The sequence below is a fragment of the Perissodus microlepis genome, chromosome 7 (genome assembly GCF_051167445.1).
Source record: "Perissodus microlepis isolate ML-2025 ecotype Zambia chromosome 7, ASM5116744v1, whole genome shotgun sequence".
NCBI classification, from domain to species: Eukaryota; Metazoa; Chordata; class Actinopteri; order Cichliformes; family Cichlidae; genus Perissodus; species Perissodus microlepis.
In genome coordinates this window covers 24,412,757-24,431,889 of record NC_140467.1, presented here as the reverse complement: position 1 = coordinate 24,431,889, position 19,133 = coordinate 24,412,757, and the positions used below count along the sequence as shown (strand labels likewise).

Below are 19,133 nucleotides of genomic sequence, written 5' to 3'. Positions count from 1 at the left end.
CAAGACCTCCAAGACACACTCCAGCAATCTCTATAACTAAACAGGATACTCATTCTGACCTCAGCAGAGACTGGGGATCTCCTTTTGTTGGCTGGTGGGGATCTGGAGTTAGGAAGCACTGGACGCAACACCTAAAAGGAGACAGGAGACAGAGGTGAGGTGCTTTAGTGATTTTTTCCCCCCTATGTTATAAGGCCTTTTGTCAATTTAATACTAATAAATGTTTAAGATGATTTTGAAGACCTTGTTGGACGTCATCAAAATGGATTTTAATGAACTGTTAACATGACTTTATATGACCTCTATAAAGTTTCCTGTACATCTCCTTGGCAGACATAATGCAATGTGATTTGCAATGCAACAGCATTAAGATATACGGCAAATTTAGAGTCACCAGGTAACCTCACGTGCATATCTTTGGACTGTAGGAGGACATGCAGAACAGTAGTAGTCACATTAGTAAAGCATGTGTGATTAAATGTTACTTATTAATAACAGCAAATGTAATGTTTTAGTTCAGGGGTCGGCAACCCTAGGCACACGTGCCACAGTTGGCACATGAAGGGTTAACTGATGGCACGACCATGGCTGGACTGGCCATCGGGCATACCGGGCATTTGCTGGGTGGCCCGATGATTTTTTTTTTTTTTTTTGTAACGGTATAAACAATAAAAGGTGGTGGATTGGCCAGATGCTGGCCGGTGTGTTGTTTGGTGGTGGCATCGCAGAGCTTCCACAGATTCAGTAAAATTAACAAGTGGTGGAGGCCAGCAGGTGGATGAGGGAGATCGGAGGCAGGACGAGGAGAGCCCCAAGGCAGCCGCCGGTCCGAGTGTCAGGTGAACTGAACTTCAGGTAAGAAGTTATGACCTGCAGTCTATCTGGGTCAGATATAAACCAAGTTTAGGTGGAGTTTATTTTCGTTGTGCTGACTTTTTACAGTCAGTTACAATAACTCGTACTGCGTACTAGCTAGCATGACGGAGTTTCTATACAGCTGGGTGGGTGCTTTGATGTTACTGATGTTGAACTTTATTTTATTCATAAGGTTAGTTAGTAAAAAGACGGAATCGTCCCGCATTCAGAGAAATTATTGCGCGTTTTGTGTTGAGCTGAGAGGGGACGCAGTTTGTCCCGGACTTCAGCTACAATGAAAAAGACACAAAGGTGGAGTTATTCTTTGTCTTTGCTGCAGAGCTGCCTCTTCTCCTCTCATTCTCTCCCCTCTCTCTCCTGTTGCTACTGAAACTGATCAATGATCAGCTGATCGGTTTTTCTCTCTTGTTTGTTTATCGCTCACTTTGCGCCAGAAAGAAGATACCGCCAGATGTCGCGCTAACCAACAGCAGCACGTTTAAGCTTGATCAGCTGTTGTTAGAATTTATTTAATATTAATTTCTAGTATCAGCTGATGTTTGCTGGAGCCACAGCTGTAAAAGGTGCTGGTCATGATATCGGTTTGGATATGTGGTGAGAGGGAAACATGAGGATGAAACCAGGAGATGTCCTTACTGAATCATCAGAGCTGAACAGGTGATGGAGAAACAGGTTTACCTTTTAGGTGACATGAATGAGTTGAAGGGAAGTTATGAACTGTTTCTGAGAGACAAATAACACCAGGATCCTTTTCTAAGTAGCTGACAGCTGGTAACTGTGCAGGGGCGGATCTAGCAAAGTTTTGCCAGGGGGCAGGTAGGGCATTAACAGGGAAAGGGGGGCACAAAGTTATACTTTCTTATTCTCATTTAAAATGTCTGGCTGTTATTAAATAATTATCTGAAGCTTACAACCAAAGTTTTTATCTGATGTAAAATGTATAGAAATCATACATATACCAACAAGACTGTACATCACTGTCACAACAGTGTTTGTTTTCATTCAAAGGCTTTATGGTTTTAATACCTGGTGGGCCGGTCTTTAGTCAAAATGCCCGGGCCGATTTTTTTGTCTCAGTCCAGCCCTGGGCACGACACGCAGTGAATTAATCTGAGAAGGTGCATTAAAAAATAATTGGCCGCGCCAGCGGTGCACATCGCAAATTAGCTCGCATAGACACATTAGTTGTGCCTCTTCTTAATGACGGTATCTTAGCTAACAACCCCAAGTACCAGATTCAACTTGTAATTGGCTAAAAATAACTTAGCCTACTGGTAAGAGAGACGTTGTTAGCTTTCCACATTTCGACACTTCAAATGCTTCAGGAGCTTTCCGCTCAGCACAGCATCAGCACCACGGAAATACACAAATACATCCGAGACAGAATTCACAAGGCGTTTTTGGGACTTTCAGGTGTATGGATCAATGTTTTATTTTCTGATCAAACCAGAAATCTTTAATGAGCAGCTAGATTTGTCTCGCATTAACTGGCTGAGTTAATGCAACATCAAAGCAGCTGGAATCCACAGCTGTGCGTGTTCATGGAGCTTGCATTTTCACCTGCTGGACATCACTACCTGACAAGTTTAACTGTCTTCAGAACATTGCAGAGGCCTTATTGACAGTATTTGGCTCTACATATCTGTGTGAGCAGATTTTCTCTCACATGAGTGTCCTCAGGTAGCCGTCTGAATGCTGGACACTTGGAGACCTGTGTCTCTGAGTGGGAGACCAGAGATCAGAGTGTATTAACAAACATGCCATATTGGCTCAGTTTATTTTTCTTATCATTGTTCTGAGGAGACCATAAATAGCATTTGTATTTTCTGTTGTACAGTTCATCTGCTGTTATGGAGTTCTTGTTATGGATAAAAAGTGTCTTTTTTTGTTTCAAAATAGCTGATAACTATTCGCTGATAGCTGCCAACATCTGCGAACAAATATAATTCTATAAAGTGGTTCTATATAGTGTGTAACTGTTAATACAGAGCGTTATTAAATTTATTGCTAATGCAATCATATGGCACGCTGACCTCTGAGGAAATTTTAAATGGCACTCGCCATCAGAAAGGTTGCCTACCGCTGTTTTAGTTAATATTATAATCTTGATTATTTATGATGAAACATCATGGAGTTATTGAACTTAAAAATAATTTTATAATAAATATATATATATTAGGGGTGCAACGATATTCGTATCGATATTGAACCGTTCGATACAGTGCTTTCGGTTCGGTACGCATATGTATCGAACAATACAAAATTTGTAATTTATTTTATCAACTTTCCTTCTGACGATGCTGTCTGTGTTGAGCGCTCAGTGGATCTGCGTTCGACTACTCCGCCTAGGCTGCACTGTCGAGCGCAGATCCACTGAGCGCTCAACACAGACAGCATCGTCAGAAGGAAGAGCGCAGGGCAAGCTAGCGAGACAGAAGTTAAGCTCTCCTTGCAACATGGCAAATTGAACCTCCCCCACCCTCATTCAGATCTGGCGTTTGGAATTATTTTGGTTTTCATGTGACGTATGACCCTGAAGGTAAGCGCGTCATGGACTAAAGTAAAACAGTATGTTGGATGTGCCACGCAATGCTCAATTACATTGGTGGGAACTAGTGTGTTAGCGCAGTTAGCTCGTTATCGTGTTGGCCATCCAGCCCCACGCACGGGGCGATCAGGGGTAGCTCGTTAACGGAGATTTGCCGTGTTGTGGCGTTAAGGTCATTTCAACGAGATTAACGCTGACAGCACTAGTGGGAACACAACGAATATGACTGCACATTTACTCCGACATCATCCTAGTGCAAAGACAAGTGGAAGCAGACAAAAACAACAAGCATGCATGCTACAAACTTTACCCGAGTCATTTAGACAGCCGTTAGCACATGATTCTCCTTATGGGGACCTGATATGTTTAATATGCTGCTGAGAATATACCCCAGAAGAAGTGTATAGTATAGCTTTTATTTTGGAAAGAGACATTTCTCTGTAATAAACTCTCTTTTCCAAAGATGAGTGATTCCTCAATCAGATACAGGGCTCGCAATATCGCTAGCCCGACGTCCTGGGGCTAGCGATTTTTCCAGTCGGGCTACCAAAATCTATCTCTGCCCTGCCCGTCGGGCTATCGTAGGAAGGAAAAATATATGTCAATGCTTTTGCATTCTTTCGGAAATGTAGCTGGGTAATTATGTCATTGGCATCGGTGAGCCACTGTCAATATGTGACATACTGAAATCGCGTTTGAATTTGCGCTTGTTTTTTTGCTTTCATTTTGCAATCGCGCGAACTGTGTATAGAGAGAGACAGCACTGATTGGTGAGTGATGATAATTTGCGCACCAATTCCTCTGACATCGTCTTATCAATCGTTAGCTTACTATGCAAACATGACAAGTGAAATCTCCGGCAGCAAGCTTAAACATGTGAGAGGTTGATCGCGCAGAGAATTGCTGAGCGTTATGTGAGTGCGTGTGTAAAAGCAGCAGGAAAATGTATTTCAGTTCTGCTGAGCCAAATAAGACAGGTCAGGGTGAAGAAGGGACAGCCAAAGAAAAGCTTACCACGAAACGGAAAAGTTATGACAAATCAGACTATAAGGCAAAAAGAAAGTGCAGCTTTATGGTTTCATGGACAAAATAATTTCTGTGGCTGCAATATGACGAGCTAAATAACCAGGGGTGCACATAAGTGGTCTGCAGGTGCGCATTCGCTGTCAAAATAAAAAACACGCACAAGGGTTAGGGTTAAATTTAAAATCTGTACTTTTGAGTTAAAATATATATTTATAATTTTAATAAATGACAAATTAAAAAGGCATGAACATTTTTTTTGTATCGAAAAAATATCGAACCGTGACACCAAAGTATCGAACCGAACCGAACCGTGAATTTTGTGTATCGTTGCGCCCCTAATATATATATATATATATATATATATATATATATATATACACACTTTTTATTTTTTATTTTTTTTGTTACATTAGTCCCTTTTACTTTTCTCACCCAATGTCAGCTGACATAGGCTTCAGCCCTCGAAAACCATATATTGGACAAGTAGTTAAGAAAATTGATGTAGGGATGATTAGTGTTGCTTTTTAAACACAAAAATATATGAGTCAACATATATAAAAAGTTCTGAAGAATAAATTAAAGACAGGGAGCATCAAAGAACTGTCAAATTGTGAATATGAAACAGAATTTTTGCATTAATGCCTAATGCTAATGTATACATTATATTAGTTACTGGTCCTTACATAAATGCAGGCTCCATCTTCTGTTAGCAGCAGGTTACAGGGGTGCAGACTGTCCTTATGAACTGTGGGAGATTTGCCCACAGTGAAGCCAGAGGCCACCACTACATCCTGTAAGAAAACACAAGATTAAAAAAACAATAACAGGAGAAATCAGGGATTTAAACCCAGATAGCTGAAAGACAAATCATGCAACTTTTCTTCCAGAGGGAGAATTGGAGCAGCAAATATTGTGCCCTGAGAGACTTTTGTGTTGGGAGCAAGACATCAACACATCCCACAGATGATAAGCTGGTGAGAAAAGTGTAGATTGTCTTTTGTTTGGCATGTCAGCTACCCCAATATGGCTTCAAAGCCTCCCCTCAGGGCTGACAAGGGGACAGCAGATACTCTGAATAATCATGTTACAGAGACACAGCCTGACAAAATCTTTGGGATATATGGCTGAGTGCAACAGCTCAAGCTGTGATGACTTCTTGCCTTTAACAAGCTTTATGGGAGCTTTGAGTTCCATGAAAATGCTACTGTGAGGAAACCAAAAACATAGTGATATGCAGCTGGGGAGGATTATCGTTGATGTACTCAATGTCTCTGCCCTGGACACAAACAAATTCAACTCTGCAAAAATGTCACAGATGTTATACAGTACAGTATCATAGCAGACTGTCACAGTGAGCTGGAGCAAAACTGACAGGAGCTAACCGAGATATTTTAGTGTTACACTTGAAACATGAGGAACTAATCAGGTGAACAGAACAGAGCTCACCATTAAAGTCTACTCTTTAAAGCTATTTAAAGTGTTAAAATCCAGTCTTTAATATTACCAAATGGAGACATGTCCTGGAGACATGACAAGTCTTTGCTCTTTGCAAATATTTGTTATTACAATAAAATAAAATTCATAAGATAACATTGATAACGTATACTTTATACTATTGTATTTTTTTAGAGCATAAGATTCCATTACTTCAAACAATCAGAGACACAAACACAACTCAGCACTGATTTCTTCAAATACTCTATGTGCAAAGTGATTCAGCTAATCAAAACAAAAAAGAAATAATGTTATATTCATCCACAAATCACACGAATGCCCCTCAGCTCATTACACATTTAAGTAACAGGTTTTATGAAAGAAAATTATAATTTCCATTAGGGGTGGGCGATAGAAACGATATACGATAGAAACGATATAAATTTGGCCAACGATAGAGATTTTGACTATACCGTGATAGCGCATGTTGATGATGTCATCAAGCTGCGCCTGTTCTGATCGAAAGCATCGCAGCGGGTAAAACCATTATCATCTGCAAATTATGCCGGCCGACAGTCATAGCAAAGAGATGAAGCACTTTTGAAATACGGGGAAAGGCAAAAACTGCGCTTCCTCCACTTCCGTAACATTGATTCATTAATGTTGAATTCTCTCGCAGCTGCTCTATTCCCATATTGTTGCAGTATATTAATAACTGACCTCATATTGTGGATGAATAATCTCAGTTGTTCTCCTGACTGAAGTTTGGCCCGTGTACAGCATCCTGCTATGCGATTGCATTTGTCCCTGACCACCAGAATACCTCACGTTAACTTTTATCGAGTGGAAAAAAAAGTTGGTGTTCATCCTCCAGCTTCACTGTGCTAATGTTATGCTAACGTAGCTGTGTCGCTAGCAATCACGTAGCACAACATTATATACCAGGTAGTCCAACTTCAGTAACCCTGCAAACGCCACTGCTGTTTAGTTTTCTGTCTTCATTATTTTGGAAGTGACAGCAGAGCTGAACGTTTTAATTAGTTTCAAAAATCTCTCAGTCAGAACATGGTATGTCATGTTTAGGTGGAAACTAGCGAGCTAACTTCCCGTTAACTTGTAACTCCGTTAAATTTAATAAATTCTGTTTTCATGGATGCATGGATGTTAAACTTAATTGTTACACCTGGTAAAGCAGCAACGTTGATGATTTTATTAAACATGGAAGAATTTAGACTGTTTTTAACTCTCAGTGTTCGTTTGACTTTGGGACCTGAAGGGGAAGGAGTTTTGGACCCAGATTACTCCGCGAAGCTCCTCACTACGGCAGCCGTAATGCTCTGACAATCCATCAAAACATTTTTTAACAGATTTCTGCACGTCAAAATCGGTTCGAGGTCAGTAAGCACAACCAGAATTCACACATAAGGCACACTCGATTTTTGAGAAAATTAAAGGATTTTAAGTGTGCCTTATAGTGTGGAAAATACGTTATACAGAAGAAAAGAATATATCGCGGTATATATCGTAACCGCATGTGCTTCAAATTATATCGCAATATGGATTTTAGACCATATCGCCCAGCCCTAATTTCCATTTGGAAATAACATAATACAACTCATTACAAAAATTGTTCCTCATTCAACACTCTGTAAGTGTCAGTTCTTAGTTTCAAATGAGCAGCGTATTGAACACCCTCTCTTTGGTGGGAAGGAAAAACTCCCTTTTAACAGGAAAAAACCTCTGGCAGAATCAGCCTCAGAGAGGGGCGGCCATCTGCCACGACCGGTTGGCGGTGAGAAGAGGAAGACAGGACAAAAGACATTGTACGGGAGAGCCAGTGATTAATCATAATAATTAGACCAAGATAAAAGATGGGTGAGGGTCGGCAGTTTCTAAACCAATCATCTACCAGTATTCCTTAAATGTATTTACTGTAGGGGTTAGTCTTTAATGAATAAAAGTTTTTTTTTTTTACAAAGTAACATCATAGATAAGTTGAATAACTTCAGAAATAACAAAAAAAATATTATTATGGATAGTTTCATTTGGTCTCTCACAGTTGCAGCAATCATTGGCAAATCCCAAACCCTGCATTTAAGTGTTCACTAAAGACTAATAACAACTCACTAATAACAGCTAGAACAGCTCAAATAAAACCAAAGCCAAATCTTTTTGGTCAAAAATGCGATATGGCTTGTGTTCCTTAGACTTCGTGAAGACATTTGATGTGAACATTATTTTAACATTTTTTTCTAAATGGTGTGATGAGCCTCCTAATCTATTTTGTTACGTTATGTGACTCATGGAAGGAGCGAGGAATTTCTAGCCAACTGGTTGTCATCAGGAGCTAATAATAAAGGCCATTATAAAGCACTGACATGTTTTTCTCTTGCTGCTCCTCACATGGTAAACAGCCTCCCAGTCTGATAGACCCTCAAGCAAACACCTCACCACTGTTTACTGATTTATGACCCGTTTCTACCTTTTGCAAATAAAATAGTTAATGCGTAACTTAGTTGTGTGGCCTCCCAATTTTGTTGCAAAGTAGAGCCACTTGTAACACTGGCAAAACAGTACTGACTGGAAATAGCAAATATACAGTTAAATATTTGGACACAGATCCCATTTTTCTAATTTTGGTTCTGTACATTAACACAGTAAATTTTAGGTAAACAACTCAGATGCAGTTGCGGTTTGGCTTTAATTCAGTGGGTTGGACAAAAAGATTGCACCAAAAATGTGAGGAACTAAAGCATTTTTTTAAACACAATCCCTTCATTTCAGTGACATCACCAGATGTTGGGTTTCCTCCTTTCTAATGCTCTGCCAGCCTTTACTGCAGCGGCTTTCAGTTGCTGTTTGTTTCTGGGCCTTTCTATCGAAAGTTTAGCCTTCAACAAGTGAAATGCTCAGTTGGGATCAGGTGACTGACTTGGCCATTTAAGAATATTCCACTTCTTTGCTTTAATAAACTCATGGGTTGCTTTGGCTGTATGTTTTGGGACATTGTTCATCTGTATAATGAAACTCCTCCATCAATTTGACTGCATTTAGCTCAATTTGAGCAGACAGTATGTCAGACAGACACCTCAGAATTCATTCAGCTGCTTCTGTCCTGTGTCACATCATCAACTCTTTCATGCATGATTTATGATAACCTCATCTTTAGCCATGAAAAGATGAATAATTAGGGATTAAATAACAATAATTACAATGAAACATGTCATATATCTATAGTAACATTAAACGACCAGTGGATGGCAGGGTATTGAGTGACATATCAGTGTCCAATGTAGTGGTTTATGTACAAGTATACCATCAACACTGACACAAATACAATAAAAACAGTCTTTGAATAGCTGTCCACTGTAGTGACCACTATGCATGAAAGGGTTAATAAACACTAGTGTCGCTGGCAGCCATACATGCCCAAACCATCGCACTGCCTTCGCTGTGTTTATGATGTGGTATGCTTTGGATCATGAGCTGTTCTACACCTTCTCCAAACTTTTTTCTTGCCATCATTCTAGTAGAGGTTGATCTTGATTTCATCTGTACAAAGAATGTTTTTCCAGAACTGTGCTGGCTTTTTTAGATGTTTCTAACAAAACCACTCCTTAGTTTTTCAATGTAAATAATACAAACTTTAAAATGCAACATTTATTACTCCATCTCATTCAGCCTTGATGCTTTGTGAAGACAAAAGTCTAAAATGACTTATTTTTGAAGATTCAGAGTAGGGCTGTTCGATATATATCGGATGACGATATAAAAACGTCTATCGTTTCATTTTACGCTATCGTTTGTTTCGTGGTGTCGCAAAATAAACTGTTTACGGCAATATTTTCTCATCGTTTTGATGGTCACTGTAGTGGCTATATTAATTTCTTAAAGTTCTCTCTTTCTCTTATATTTAAAATAACCACACTACGGACAGACAAGCGCCTGTTTTTATGTGTTGTTGTTAGCAACAATGACGGTAACACCATCGCGTGTCCGCTTGTTTGTGTTCCACATAAACCTTTCATAATAAAGCTCAAGATCCTGTTGAGACTTTTCAAAATAAACTGAATCACGTGAAAGAGCAGATTATTTACGGATGAGAAGTAAAAAAGAGCCGCCAGGTGCTAAAAAATAAACCTTAGACTCAAACGTTAGAACAGGCTTTTCCCCGCAGCACGCTGTGTAATAAATACTCACAAAGAAAACGGCGGCTGTTACAACTTATGTCTAAAAATGTATCGTTTCATGCATCGGTTAAAACACTCGACTCCAGGTACATGACGCGCAGCTGGAAACACTTCCCGCAAGTCGAGCTGCCCGAGATTCACAGAATTTACAGAAAATGTTACATTTTTGTGATTTATATCGTTATCGGGACGATAGATGTCTTATATCGGGATATGAGATTTTGGTCATATCGCACAGCCCTAATTCAGAGACCTACCCCTTGGTTGGCAGACTGACTGAAGTTCTTGGCCAGTGATCCAAACAAAACAACATTGACAGATGAGTTCTGAGATGAGCTGTTCAGCATGGAATCTTCTTCTGGAAAACATCATACGAATGTGTTAAAACTGGAAAGGATAAGGGAAAAGGTAAATTCAAGGGGTCGAGTTGCAGGGTCTGCAGTCTAAGTACAAAAGCCAATAGTCCTTGGCTATGCCCGAAACACCACATTTATGAGGCATTCTGGAGGTGTCCTAATCTCATGATCAAGCCACCTCAACTTGTGATGTGGAGGAGCAGTAGCTCTACTCTGAGCCGCTTACAAATGGGCAAGCTTCTCACCCCAACGCTTAGGTTAGTCCAGACACACTTTGAAAGAAACTTATTTCTACTGCTTCCATCTGCATTGTTTTTCTTTTGGTCAATGCCCACAGCTTGTGGGCAAAGGTGACAGTAGCAACACTGATCAACCTGTAAATTCACAGCTTTGCTTTCTGCTCTTCACCAAATTCATATAGTGGCATCAAACCATTTTTCAATCTTCTGTTCCACTCTTCCTCTAGACATGAACAGGAAGCTGAGATAATGTATGTGGACTCCTCCGCCTGAGGCAGAAACTTCGAAACCCTAAGTGAGCAAATCCACTCTTTTCCAAATGAGAACACTGAACTCAGGCCCAGTGAAAGATGAAGGACATGGGTCTCATGGTAAAATTCAGTTGATAGTTTATATTATGTACAGCAACTATAGCTAGAGCTACACTATTAGGCTACTTGAATTACTAGTTATAACTAACACTGGGAAACTATTGTAATAGATGCCTAAAGAGGGTATAATAGTTCTCTTTGGTGTGTGCGATAATAAACTAAATTTCTTCGTATTCTGAATCGACTGCTGGACAACACAAGAAATCTGTTTAGTCAGATGTAATTAAACAGTGTCTTACTTAAAAACAAATTATAAAATGAAAAAAATAAAATAAAACGCAAACACTTATATACAATGTCGAGTGCAAAAGTCTCTCTAAACTAAACTAAATTTTGACATGATAACCAACCACCACATTATCATAAACACATGGAGGGTAATGGGAACCGTAAGTAAAGGCATGACAAAACACACATATATTGGAATTTATTGACGGACAGCTAATACTTGTTTAAACATTACCTTGGATGACCATCTTCAGGATAAAACTGTCATTGTTCAATGGCACTAGCGGCCCCTTGTGAACCACTTTCCCCTGTAAATTGAAAAAAAAAAATCCTGATGTGAAAATGAACTCAAAAGCATTTTGCTGTGACTGACGTTCTGCAAAATTTCCTGTCAATATATCAAAGTCAAATCTGAAAACCAAGCAATGTTAATAAGACCTTGAGAAATGGGCCAGAGGACAAAAGGTGATTGTGCTCATATCACTGCTGTGCTCTAAATCATGAAAAGATGGGGACTGGAAGCTAGAAAGTGAGAAAAATGCACTGTGAACTTGTCACCTTATCTATATACATTTCAGGTCTTATAGCCAAATTATTTCTCATTATGACTGTTGGCAGAGTGCTATATCAAAGCATTTTGATTGAAACATGCCTGGAAGAGAAGTGTGTGCTAGGAAAAGGTCAAAAGGCAACAGAGATGATTTCAGTCTTGACAGGGTTGTCAAGAAAAGTCAATTCAAGAAAGTAGGAAGCTTCATAAGTAGTGGACCGAGGCTGGTGTCAGTGCATCATGAACTACCACGTACAGAAAGGGGCTTCTTCAGGAAAGGAGCTACCACTGTTGCATTCCTAATATCAAGTATCTTTGTAGATTTTGTTTCTAAATCAAGGTCCTGGAGTCTGGGTGAAGATTGAAGAGGTGCAATTTACTTTTATCTGAAAAGCCTTTGAACCACTGAGCAACAGTCTATTTTCTCATCTTAGAGTCCAAGGTGTTTGAAATTCAGTGTCAAAATTCCAGTCTGTAATGATTTGAGCTATTTAGAAATGCCAACTTCATTTTCCAGCAAGACTTGGTGCCTGCCCACAGTGCCAAAACTTCTACCATATCTACCATGTTGTTACCCTGACTGGTCAGCCAGCTTGCATGACCTAAACCCCACAGGGCCTCTATGGAGTACTGTCAAGAGGAAGATGAGTAAATGTCAACTTCAAAATAAAGAAGAGCTAAAGGCCGTTATCAAAGTAACATGGCCTTTAGTAACATCTCAGCTGTGCCACAAGGTAATGGCACACCACACTGAGGTAGACATTTGTGGAAAAGGAGTCCCAACCAAGTAGCAAGTATATAAATGAACATACAGACAGTTTTAGGGTCACAATTTAAAAAAGAACAAAAAAAACAAAAACATTGTCATTGATGTTTTTTTTTCTTTTCTTTTTTTTCGCCTGTCGCGTTTGGTTCTTTTGCCATCAGAATTATTGTCTAAAGGCAAAGAAAGATGCCCAATGGATTTACTTTACCAAATGGACCATCCCAGCCTTGCCGTAATGGTCTATTTGATTCACCTTTGCTTTTATTGTTTATTTTATTTTATTTTCACTTGCTAAACACAGGACAGATTTGACTGGGGAAAAGAAAAGGGAGAAAGAAAAAGGGAAAGAAAAACAGCGGGGAAGTGTCATTGATCATTTTGAGATTAAAGTTGAAATGCTATTGAGAAAAAAGGGAAAATGTAGAGATTACAGCTGTTCTTCCAACATAAGCCGCCACGGTTACATTCTCTGAGTTAATCTTACTTCAGAACCAGTTTTAGTAACAAGGAAGGAAATGATTTCTCTTTTAGCACACAAACATATTGTGGTGATCAATATATGGACATTGAAAAGATGGTTTAAAAAGCTGCGCCTGGTCAGATTGGGGGGGAACACACACACACAAAATTAGAAGAGAGAATTTGTCCAAAATGAAATGGCTGGCAGTGGACAGATGCAAGGCTATCAATGGTTACACCTTGTGCAATAAAGAATATTTAAGTTCTCAGCAGACTCAGCAGTCCATCTGCATCTTAAGGATAAAGGACACTCTTTCGAGGATGCCAATGTTCACATTTTGGACAGAGAGGACAGATGGTTTGAAAGAGGAGTGAAAGAAGCCATCTATGTCCACTGTGAGCGACCATCTTTGAACAGAGGCGGGGGTTTACGACACCAACTCTCTGCCATCTATAATCCAGTTTTGAGATCCCTTCCCAGACGCCTTAACGCCCACTCACATCCTGGGCCATCTGACCTCAGGAATTCGCATGATAAGGTGGGGCCAGGTTTCACAATGAACACACCCGAAACTCTGGCTGATTGGGACCCACACCCAGTTTCACACCTTAGCTCAGGCGATTAGAGGATCATCAGGGGGTCCTTTTGTCCCTCTGTGGGGGGATACTCCCACTAGGTTTATATCTGGGACTCTCCACCATTTGACCTTAGAACTGAAGAAGCTTCTCGGATGAGAGGTGAAACGTCTTCAAGTAACTTAAAGAAGTCCAGACGCTTTTCTTTGCAAGCTCCTTTGACTACGATGACCTGGATGACTGAGAACCTTCACAGACAATATTTAAGTTGTATCACAAGACGACTGATCAATTTGTTTCACTAACTCTCTACACAAGGCATTTTGTAGAGGCTATAGCGCCCCTGGCAGTTTGGCTTGAAACAACAACAACAGTAATCTATGCATTTCGACTTTTTTTTAATATACTTTACAACTCAACTTTAACAACTAAACTGAATTTATTCTCAAAATGATCAATAATATTCTTTTCTTAAAGTGGCCCTAATACTCCTTTGTAGAAATTTGACATTTCTATATTGTAATCCATTTCTGATTTATATAAGGAAATATTCTAATAATCTGAGATACTTGATTTTTGATTTTCATGAGCCACAATCATAAAAATTTAAATAGATATAAAACACTGATATATGCACATATGAATAAATTCAGATGCAACTTCCAGGTCAAGTCTATTAGTTACATTAATACACTTTCCAGAGTTAGGACTATACATGCTTTGCGCACAAACGACGTCAACTCCTTTATGTAATCTTTAAGATTGCAGGTTTTTATACTGGGTGAGTCTGGGTGGTTGTATTTATGGAGGTAAAGCAGCTACTTGGAAGGCTGGCGGTTCAATCCCTGCTCCAGTCTGCATGCCTTAGGCAAGATTCTAACCGGATGCATTCATCGGAGTATGAATGTTAGACAGAATGCAATGTGATGTAGAAAAAAAGTGCTTGTGAGAATGAGAGATGCTCAGGTAGAGTAGAAAAGTGCTATATAAGAACCAGGCCATTTACCATCATCACACAATGTTCATTCTGCTAGAGCAGTACAAAGCCATTATTGCTTGGGACACACAGATCTTATTTGTGTACATACACACACACACACACACACGTTCCTGGGCATTTTATATATTTTGTTTTTAGGCTTGCTGTAACAGACCTTGACTATTTTGTCTGTGACATCTGTGCTGGTGGTGATGAGAGAGATGGGAATCCTGGTCAGATGTGCTGGTATCTGAGGCCCCGTACCCTCCAACAGCACATGGACAGGCATGACATCAATGTGAGACCTGAGAGGCTGAGATAGAAAAAATAAAATAAAATAAAAAAGGACAAGTTTAGTATAATTCCAGTCTGCCACCAATCCAGTTGACAAAAGTGAATGTCAGCAGCTTCAGACCTGAATGTGTCATCTGCCCAAGAATATAGAACCCGCAGCAGCTGACAGACACTGATCCACTGTGTGATCAGTTTGTTTAAAGTCTGGTTGAACCTTCCTCTACCACAGACAACTCATTACCTGAACATACCTGTGACAGGTACCACCAGATCCATGTCAACAGTACAGCAGAAGGATTCAAATCTTTTAGGCATTTCAGAGAAAAACCCAGGAAAAGTATTGGCCCTGTTCATAGCAGGTAACATGCTGCTTCATGTCAGAGCTGGTTAGTTTTATCTCAAGCACATTTGACTGGCGAGTCCCTTGGTGGTACCCTCACCAAGAGAGGACAGCAAAGCAGGAACAGCCTGCGAGGCAGACGAGCTGTTCAGCAGAGCGTGTGCTCAACTGCTCAGTCAGGTGGAAACTCAACAAGGGTAAAAAAACACCATCAAATAAAACTCTGATTTAAACCCAAGGGGTGGAGCTTGAGGCCTGAATTAGTGTAGGATGAGTGATTTACTCATGAGTTCAGAGCTGCTCTGTGTTCACAGGCTCTCCTACACCTGTAGGTTCATCAGCCTGGCCTGTGGCACGGCTACTCATCTGGCAACTCAGTTCAAACACCAAAAAATAGTCCATAATTTTTATTTAACTGGTTAATGCTGCACACCACTACAAATCATGTAAAAATATCAAAGAGTAAACTGCGCGCTCTTCTTTATGGTGTACGCAAGGTTTACAAACAAACTCTGGTATACAAATAGCGGATTTTAGAAGTCAAAATGGGTTGAGTTCATAAATGCATTTACTTGTTCCGTTTCACACCCATTTACCAGCAACATCAGGCATCATTTACTCCCATTGGCAGTTATTTTATCCTTTGCCACAAAGCTGAGCAAACTTTAAGCCAGGACCCGTCCAGTCTCGCGAGACAAGGAGTGGCAGCTGTGCTGGCAGATTTTCAGCTACTTTTAAATGGTAAAATTTATGAGGGGGTTGATGTTATTTGAGTTACTTATTTAGCACTTTCACCTAGAAAAAAAATCTGATTTTCCTAAATCTTAGCCTGACAAATAACCTTCATACAACAGACTTAAAAACAAATAATGTCCACAAAGCCAACCATTTTTCAAACCATAAAACTAAACAAATGAGTAAAATTACTCTGGAAACTAAGTGAACCCAAACTGGATTGAAAATAATATTTTAAAACAAAATAAAGCCTATCAACAAATGCAGCATCACCTCTAAAAAGAACAATAAAAGTCAAGAGGAGATTTTCCTAAAAGTGATTACTGCCTTTACTTTTCTACATAAACTAAATGCATTTAAATAGTTGGTTGTTTTTATTTCCTACAAATGAAAGAACAGGCCTGCAGCTTTGTGATGAGTTCATAATGACAGCTGCATACAGCTAGTCTTGTTAGTCATCCTCAGTCTGCTCTGACAGGAGGAGGATTCACCGACAAAGAAGCAACACAGAGGCCACCAGCCGGCTGCCAACAGTCAGCTGCACCGGGACAACAGCTGATCCCTGCCAAAGGTAGGAATGGCCATCCCATCTAGACAACTGCCTTCCTATTGCTCAGAGCATCACTGAAAACCCCAAACATGAACCACCTAATACCAGCTCACCGCTGAACCATAAACAGAGTGTGGCAGAAGTGCATTGGAGACATGACTGCTGGGGTGGGAGGATGCTCAGTATTCACACAGTATAATATAGGTACTGACTGGCCCCCTCTCATAAGCCATTGTGATTTACTGAAGTATGACTGAGCCAAACACTGTATCCTATAGGGGCTTTTATCAAGTTAGGAGCCGTTTTTGAGTGCTGAGCACATGAAGTGTGTTGACAACAATAGCAATGAAAGAACACAGTTTATAAAAATCACTTAAAACTACACTCCAGTAGTGAGTCACGGGCTCTCTGTGGACATGCAGGGAAAGACTGGATGCATCCACTCCTGCCAACTCACATAAAGATTCTTTTCCACAACCAAAAACTAAATTAATTAAATAAAAAATAACAGTAACAATCATTTTTCACTACACATTGTATAACCTGATACCAGACACTGAATTGCTGACTTGCTCTAGTTATTATTTTTAAATTAACAATGAATCAAATGGCCATTCGTCATAAAAAAGTAAAAGAATTTTTAGATTCTTTAGTTCTCCGAGCTTTATGAAGCTTTTTAAGTCCCTTTTAGTCCAATTTTGGTATATAGTGATATCTGTCTCAAAAAAGCTGCAATCGAACTAAAATGATCTATTCAAGAACAAACAGCAATCTGATGATTAAAGTGAACCATCTAGCAGCTCCATTCAGTATTTTAAAACTAGACTTAAAACGTATTTTTATTCATTGGCATTTGAGTCTGTCTGATTTGCCTTTATCAGTTTATCACCTACTACAATGCATTTGATTTCTTTCTTATCAATTCCCTCATTTATTTTTATCCATTCTGTCTTTTGTATAGCACTTCGGTCAGTGAGTTGCATTTAAATGTGCTTTATAAAAAACAAATTTGAGCATCTGTGTATAGAAATGAATACTATATTAAAAGTGCCAAGCCTCAGCTTTAATTTATGTAGGTTCAAATCACTATTTAAACAGCAGTGTGGCTCATCCAAACCATTTTGAAACAGACACACTCACCGCATGCACAGGTTGTTGAGCTGGTAAATAACCTGGCACGAGACAGGTCAAGGATATCAAGGTCAATAGACAGAAGTATGTCTGGATGGAGGCTAGCAGGTTCAAAAGCAGCAGACCAACCTACGCTTAGGTGGCTATACCAGGGTATCTAAAAATCTCAACAATATGATTTACAATATAGAGAAGCCCTTTTAATTCATTTCATATTAAACATATACAGTGATACTGTATATTAAAGCAAAATAATGTTGGAAAGCTATGTGCTGGGAGCATATAGACAATGCAGCAGTAGAAGCAGTTTTCCTTTCCTCTTTTTTAAAGAAAAACACAAACACACAGTCACACTATGTTGTCTTTTTATAAAGATAACAATGATTCCATTAATGTTATCTTCATTTCACTTTTCTGATATCTTCTTGGGCCTGCTCCTTATGTCTGTGGGGGAGACAAGCTAATTATACAGAGGAAGCCAAAGCCAAAATGCCCTGAACTATACATACACTTGACAAAGTCCCTAAAATTTTATATACACATAATTTTTAGTTTTGTTGGTTTTAATACTTAAAATTGTCAATTTCTTCACTTTCATCAAGCTGCAGCCACATGAAAGCAAAATGTCCTCACTGTCTCATAAGCATGTCCAGCAGCAGGTCACAAGACACACACACCAGGCAAATTATGGCACAGCGAGTGGTCACCACTTAAAAAGCCTTGGGGAACTTGACTTTTCCTCCCTTCAGGTGGGTGAAAAAGGATGAGTGAGCTCTTTTGCTCTTTCACAAAGATTTAGTGATAAGACCAGGTAAAATGTGAACAGATATTCATTATTTGCTACAAATTTAGATTCATTGTGGTAAAGAGGGGAAAGGGACAGTCACATATATGTGCAAGTTCATATAGGCGCACTCCTGCTTTTGTAAATACATTATCAAATTATCAAAGTTTCTTCTTTGAGAATGTTTTATTAGTAGGGACTACCACTAACTACTAAACTGCCTAGTCACTATTCACTTTACTCTCTGGTGGCTGCAATGAAGAAAAGCGAGCATGTTATTATTCTGAAGCTTGCCCTGTGCTTTATGAAAAATATTATTCTGCTGAAAACAAGACATTATAATGGTGTAGATGTTAATGAAAATTCCATATCTAACCTAAAGGCAAGTACTCAATTGTAATTAAATAAGTATAGAATTCCTTATAGGCTGTGTTTACATTCGTAATTCCATCAACAGTTGTTCAAATCAGAAATAAAAATCAGAGAATAATTACCCATCTCAAAAGTAAATAACCAATACAATAAATGTGCATCATAAGGCACTTACAATGTAAGCATTGTCTGTTAATAGCCAACACATGCTTCTGTAAAAGTAATCAACTTCAAATTTTCCCCAATGTGAAACTTCTGCCAAAGGGAGTCAAATCCGATAGATGGCTGAAGTTAGGAAGATGCTGCCTGCCACACACCTGGTGGAATTT

General features: G+C 39.3%; 1 protein-coding gene across 4 annotated transcripts in view; it reads right to left on the bottom strand.

The window, feature by feature from the left end:
- pot1 (protection of telomeres 1 homolog) overlaps positions 1 to 19,133 on the bottom strand; it is a 54,861-nt gene that overhangs the window by 32,245 nt on the left and 3,483 nt on the right. For 3 of the 4 annotated variants that reach the window (XR_014800723.1, XM_084934307.1, XM_084934310.1), the window contains exons 2-6: positions 14,774 to 14,911; positions 11,504 to 11,576; positions 10,332 to 10,432; positions 5,134 to 5,241; positions 60 to 131 (exon numbers count right to left, since the gene is read on the bottom strand). Coding sequence is in view for 3 of the 4 variants with exons in the window: in XM_084934307.1 (XP_084790433.1) it covers positions 60 to 131; positions 5,134 to 5,241; positions 10,332 to 10,432; positions 11,504 to 11,576; positions 14,774 to 14,887 (468 nt within the window). In the remaining variant the exon portion in view is untranslated. The remainder of the gene's footprint in view (positions 1 to 59; positions 132 to 5,133; positions 5,242 to 10,331; positions 10,433 to 11,503; positions 11,577 to 14,773; positions 14,912 to 19,133) is intronic. The other variant, XM_084934308.1, reaches the window with a different exon arrangement.